The sequence below is a fragment of the Nannobrachium achirus genome (genome assembly GCF_963921795.1).
Source record: "Nannobrachium achirus genome assembly, chromosome: 6".
NCBI classification, from domain to species: Eukaryota; Metazoa; Chordata; class Actinopteri; order Myctophiformes; family Myctophidae; genus Nannobrachium; species Nannobrachium achirus.
This window is the reverse complement of record NC_137815.1, coordinates 51996697-52003786: the sequence shown is the minus strand read 5'-3', so window position 1 is coordinate 52003786 and position 7090 is coordinate 51996697. Positions and strand designations below refer to the sequence as shown.

General features: G+C 43.5%; 1 protein-coding gene across 1 annotated transcript in view; it reads left to right on the top strand.

The window, feature by feature from the left end:
* Positions 1 to 325: 325 nt before the first annotated feature.
* Positions 326 to 7090, top strand: part of cacna1sa (calcium channel, voltage-dependent, L type, alpha 1S subunit, a) — a gene marked incomplete at both ends in the record, with an annotated part of 52486 nt that continues 45721 nt past the window's right edge. The window contains 2 exons of the mRNA XM_080728275.1: positions 326 to 513; positions 3960 to 4065. Coding sequence (XP_080584401.1) covers positions 326 to 513; positions 3960 to 4065 — 294 coding nt within the window. The remainder of the gene's footprint in view (positions 514 to 3959; positions 4066 to 7090) is intronic.

Genomic DNA, 7090 nt, shown 5'->3' with positions numbered 1-7090 from the left:
GCGTCGGCACGATAGTTACTCGTCATGGTTACTGAGGTTAGGTTTAGTTCGTCGGCATACCGGCCCGTCGGCATATTGACACAGACCCGTTTTACTTGGCGAAGTAATGGTGGATTCGGCCAAGCCCCGAAATACCTGTAGCCTATGTGTGTCTGAAAGAATAAAGTTATTTCTGTTCTTTCTAGACCGCTGCTATCTCGACGGTTGAAAAACAGAACTAACTGGACGCCTTGTCACAACGCCTCCCTGGAACTTTCGACCCGGTGCGGCAGTTTGCACGCCGCCCGTTCGACGGTAGATTTTTGGTAACAAACAACTTTCCAACATGGCGGACGCCAGCGGCCCTCCGCTGTCCTCCCTCATCATGGACGAGGAGACGCTGAAGAGGAAGCAGAAGGAGAAGCTGAAGAAGCTGATGGCCACGGGAGGAAACCCACGGCCGGCCCGCTCCCTCTTCATCCTCACGCTGAAGAACCCCTTCCGCAGGGCCGCCATCAGCATCGTGGAATGGAAGTATCCTTCTAAATGCTCCCTAGGGGGCACTGCTGAGTAGAAGGTGGGGGATTGGATGTAATTGATTGATTGATTGATTGATTGATTGATTGATTGATTGATTGACTGAATACTTTATTAGTCAAGATATGTTAGAAAGCACAAAGGATAACACAAAAATCCTTTGTGCATAGAAACTAACAGGGCATAGAATATTAAGACATTAATCAACACGTACATGCAGTTATATTCACAGAGCAGAAAAAGGAAAAATGGTGGCAGTGAATGATTCTTTGAATGGAAATTAATACCTATCTCCACTTGTAGTTTTCTGACACATGCTTTTTCAGGTCAGTTTTGAAAGAAACCAGTGATTTACATCCTTTAATGGATGATCCGGGCATTCCACATTGCGGTGACAGAGTAGCAATTCCCGCTGGGAAGAAAAAATGTGTAATGTTCCTGATGAATTCCGTTTAACATTTATATTACATATTGTGATTTCACATGAAGCTCGACCAATCCTGTCTGAAAGGGACAGAAAATGTCCATTGAACTCAATGGACTTTTGGGTTGTGAGTTTAAAGAAGAGGTTTCAGAAAACGTCCACTGAATGTAACTTTTGGGGTTACAGAAAAGGTTACAGAAAAAAGGTTTATTCTAGATAAAATAAAAATCACAAATAGTGAAGTGAGCGGTGCTATCTATGAGTTAATTTCACTAAGCGTCCCATGAAGCTTGGCCAATGTGAACCTGGGCATACAACAAACTTTGAGCGTTTTGTGCCAAGAAGTAGGCCAGATGTATAGGCCATCCTTCAGAGCCCGGAATTTTTTTGGGGCGTACAATAAACTTTGAGCGATTTGTGCCAAGATATGTTGGCCAGATCATGATGTAGGCTACGCTATAGAGTCCGGACAAAGTCAGATGTTAGAGCTTAGCTCCTTCCAGGAGCACTGCTCAAAAATGGACAATAACAAATAGTCTGATTGCCTACAGCAACCACACTAATACGAATGCACTGTTAATTAGAAGGCTGCATCTGCACCTAGCATCACAGTTACTGTATAACATGTTACCTGTACAGCTAAACCCTTCTGGAGACTTGGATTGAAACATCGTTATCAGTAGATTTGACCATTATACTCAAGTAAAGAAAAAGTAAGTAAATCTTGTTTGTAACAAAGTATCAAGTATTGCTGTGTAAAGCAGGGGTCATCAACAGGGGGTCCTCAGTTACTACGAGGCCAGCAAACCTTTGCGTGAGTTATTACATTAAGCACTTGAACCTACAAGCTCACAACTCTTTGCGCTGTGAGCTTGTAGATCGGCTATTTCTGGCCTCTATTACCAAGAGGTTTGGTGTTGAGAGAAAAAAAGAGCAAACTGGTAATGAGTGAAAGTTCAAGTTTACACATGTTGACAGTTGAATACTGTACAATACACAGGAACATGAATCCAACACACACTGATGATAGCCTATGAAGATACTCTATGAAATCTATGAAAAAGTTGAATCTGCATTTTGTACAATATAGTGTGGGTCCCTGCTTCATCTCTCTCTCAGCTAAGGGGTCCTTGGGCTGGAAAAAAGTTGAAGACCCCTTATGCTTATGGTGTAAAGATGTACTTTGTTACTTGCCAGCATTGTGTAAGGGGTTTCGGTAGAGGCTGAAGGTCTTTCTAGGAGGATGGACAGCTGTCTTCCCAGTCACTCGCTAAAAACAGACATGCTAAGCTAGCTAGAATGCTGACTCACAGCCCAAAACAACAACATCATTTACGAAACAATGTTACTGACATACCTAGCATGTATGTATCTGTTCCCAAAGTGATGTGTTTTAAATAACTGGATGGTATTTATTGGCTGTGGACATAAAATAATTAATATCTTTACTAGCTTCTGGCCAACACTAGTATCCTACTGTAAGCAGGCTAACAATATCCAGTTATGTGAACTTCACTACACTACACTACACCCAGCCAAGCCGTTTCACATTTCAACAGTCAGCAGAAATACTGTGGTCAAACCTCTATGAATGTGTTCTTGGAAGTGGTATGGGCTCTATGCACACTACAGTGGCCTATTGGAAATAAATTGGGCAGCTTCCATACTTCATTGACAGGTGTTACCAATGATACTAATGAAGGCTCTGTTCCATACAGCACACTCTGCTACACCAGTGGATCTCAAAGTGGGATCCGGGGACCCTCGTGGTTCCTTGAGTCGGTTCCAAATGGCCCCTTATCTGTAACTCTGAGAGTGTACAAGCGGAACCAAATGGACCCTAAGGATCCATTTGTACACAAAAAGAGAGTTATGGGGGTCCTTGAAATTAAACGTTTTGAGAACCACTGCCCTACACCAAATGGAACAGAGCCTCAATTAGAATTAGGTAACACCTGTGAAGGAAGTAAGGAAGCGGCCCAATTTCCTTCCCATGTGGCAGCTGTGCATAGAGCCAATGCACAATAAAAGTGTTAATTTATACTTGTATACAGAGTTTAAAATTAAAATAAACCCTCAGGACAACTAATACGGAAGGATATATAGGATAAACAGGTTACATTGGAGGCGATGACACAGAGAAATAAGCAGATATAATTAGAACTGGACCAGTATAGTCTAGTATGTAATAAGTTGGGATTTACTATTGCAGGGTTCACAGGTGAACAGGGTTTATGTTGGACCATGTGAATGTAGGTCACTGGAACACAATGAGAGCAGACAGGTGGGCTGCATCACAGTGTTGGACAAACTAAGTTTGCAGATCAGTACTGTACTAGAGTAAATTCTTTGACTACCTGCAATTTACTGGAGTACTTTTTTTTGGCAGCTAATGATTTTCATTCCACAACATTTCAAAGCAAATGTTTTACTGCTTTTGTTTATCTTTTTTTCTACCCCTATATCTCCCCAATTTAAATTCTGTTATGCCAAATAATTTCTCCCCACACACATTTGCCAATGAGGAGGTTTCTCCCCCAAAACTCCTGACAGGTGGGGAGGAGATTCCTATAGAGGGTATGCGCGTGACATCATCATCATTCCCGGAAGTTATGCGGGAACGCTTACTGAGTGGCAAAAAAAACTACTTTCTGGCCTTGACAGCCCATACATCCAAACAGAAAAGTCCTATCTGATTGCATTAAACAACAATAAACAACATTAAACTCACTTTGCCACTCACTTTGCCACTCGATTTGCTACTCGATTTGCCATTCACTGTATGCGCATACCCTCCATAGTGGGTTTCCAAGTGGACCCTACAGGTCTGTAACTGTAACTCTCAGAGATATAGTGGTGCTTGAAATTAATACATTTGTGAACCACATATCAGCTCTGACAGTGTGATGAAACCGCTTCCGGTAACGGTTCCAAGTGTGATGGTTCCAATGCGACATAAGAGGCTATGATCGCCTTCATTCCTTTGGTAGCAGTTGTGTTTCCTATGATTTAACTCCAGACCGTTTGAGATCATCATCCTGCTAGCTATCTTTGCTAATTGTGTGGCGCTGGCCGTGTACCTTCCCATGCCTGAGGAGGACAGCAACAACACCAACAGCAACCTGGTGAGTTTACAATACACACTAAAGGCAAGATATTGAAGTGGTCAAGGACTCATCGGATCATTAAAGCATTTCAAACTACACAACACAAGTGCCTTTCTTAAAATTGGGTGTCATAATATCGTTGTGGTTTTCACTGCACGATTGATCGCTGAGAAGGGATCACACACCGTAGGACATTTCACAGGACTAGACTTGACAGGATGGCGGAGTTGTAGCCGAGAGCGAACCCATGTTTTTATAAGTTTGTGTTTCTGGCCAATGGGAGGGAGTGTTTTTGGGGACTCAACATTCACAGCATGAAGTTCAGGGAATGGTTGAGAGGGCACTCACACAGTGCACTGCTGGGAGTTTGTGTGAAACACCAGAGAATAAAGTTGGAACGATACACTGAGGATTACTTCTCTGTCCGTTTGTTATTGTGCACAACCCCGATCTTGCGTCAGATCGGGGGTTTTGTAGGCGAGCACCAAAAATGGTCGGCGAGAGCATAATCAGAGCAAATATCTTGCAGTGTGTACCCGTCTTAACAGTATGATCCCATGCCTGAGGAGGACAGCAACAACACCAATACGATGATGTATTGGTGTTGAAAATGTGTAGTAGCCTGTAGCTTTGTATCTTCATGTCGCTGGCTTCCATTGAAAATGAATGGTAGCCCGTGGCTTTGTATCTGCCAGTGTGAACGCAGCCGGAGCAACGTGGGTTCATTGTCTTGCTCAAGGACACTTAGACACCAAGGAGCTCGAGAACGAGCTGGGAACCTTCCACTTCCCAAGTGGCCGCTCTACCGCCTCTCTAGACAGACAGACAGACGGTAGGATTGGATTGTAGAATAGAAGGATGTAATTTTAATGGTGGTCTGGGAAACAGGCTGGGCGTCTAAATGTCCACTGAAGTGAATTACTCCTGATGCCACCGGTGCAAAAAAATCAAAAGAATCACATCACATTACGTGCACATATATTTGACCTATTTGACAACATAATTGCCGTCTTTGATGCATTAACGATGCGCCAACAAGCATCAGCTGGTCACAGATGCACAGACTTCCACTCTGCACTGCTCTAAACTGAAGTTACTGGAGTCTCATTTCTCTCCAAAAGCCCACTAGCCACTAGATTTTTGAAAAATATTCAAAAATAGCAGATGTACAAGCTTGTATAACTACTATTTTTTAATAGCCAACGCAAAAACCTAAAATGACACTGATTTTCTTCCTGGTTGCGACCGTCAGGTCACAGTTAATAGCGACTTTAAGCTAGATGATTTTCAGGACTGCAACGCCAGGCGGACTACGGCTGCTATGACGTAATCGCCGTAGCGATCGAAATGGTTAAGCAAAGCCTCAACGGCGACGGGTTCCCACCCCTTTCACTGAACGCTTTGGTTCCCATGGCGACGCGTACACGCAGCAGACGGAGTAGGTGCTACTTTTGCCCTACTCATGTCTGCCACCGTTGCCCCTATCCATGCCAAACTTTGCACACACACTCCTTGGCCCTCTCACATGGCCCTCCTCTAGCGCCACCATCAGGCCGATTTTTGCAAAACAACATTGCTCCTACAGATTTTGGTCTAAAATCACGCAAAGCGGTACACAGTATCTCTAGAGTCATGTCAACATGTCAACACGTGAACATGCATCTGCCCCATTTAGCGCCATCAGGCCGATTTTAACAAAACACATTTTTGAACACTGCTCCTACACATTTTGGCCTAAAATCACGCAACTTGGATGGCAAATCACAATCTCCGCCCCTGATTTCTTACATGTCCCTCGTCTAGCGCCACCATCAGGCTGATTTTTGCAAAACACATTTTTGAACACTGCTCCTACAGATTTTGGCCTAAAATCACACAAAGCGCTACACAGTATCTCTAAAGTCATGTCATCAACATGGATCTGTCCCATTTCCCATATTCTCTCCTGATTGGCTACGATTGCCTTCTAAAGTTTGTGTATACGACGGGACGGTCGCTTATCTCCCGATTAGGGAGTCTTACTGGTTTTAATGGGTTAAAGTGGTTCAAGTGATTTTATGCTATATTAACCAATTTTGGAGACAAAATAGTCCCCTCAAGGACCCCTGGGGCCTCCCCAGACCGCACTTGGAGAACCACTGGTCTCGATGATGAAGAACTATCATTCACTACTGACAAATGCATTATTTAAAACTGCATCAACTTCATGTTTGGAGCCGTAATAGATTTGTTTACGTCGTTGACATTTTGTAAACACTGATTTAGCTCCATACATAACTCAAAGTCTTGAAAATGTCACACAGGTCCCATGTGAAGGTCCTCTCATTCACAGTCCCACATCCAGCTATGTGACACTGAGAGTGTTTTGTCACACCCGGGGTCAGCGGGTCACTGGTCCAACGCTGGCCAAAGTCACTCCATCTCAGATGTCCGGTAAAAATAAACCCACTACTATCTGGCTTCAAAGTTGTCGCTATATCCATGCCTGTCATCGCCTGTTATGTCACCGACATCTCATGGAGGTGCAGTAATGTGGCATTTAGTTCCGGTGTTACATTTTGACAGCAAAATTTGAATTTGTTTCAGTCATAGTCTTCCATTTAGTTTTCATTTCTCACATGGCCCTCTTCTAGCTCCACCATGAGGCAGATTCTTGCAAAACACATTTGGACACTGCTCCTGCAGATTTTTCCCTGAAATCACGCAAAGCGGTACACAGTAATCAACATCTGTCCCATCTAGCGCCACCATCAGGCCGATTTTTGCTAAACACACTTTTGGACACTGCTCCTACAGATTTTTCCCTAAAATCACGCAAAGTGGTACACAGTATCTCTAAAGTCATGTCATCAACATGGATCTGTCCCATTTCCCATATTCCCCCCTGATTGCCTACCATTGCCTTCTAAAGTTTCTGTATGCAACCTGGCGGTCGCTTATCTCCCAAATGTGACCCAAAATGTGTAAACAAATTCATACAGGCTGTTCATATTGACAATTGACATTTCTAGGGAAACTTTAGGATCACTTTGCTGCCATATAG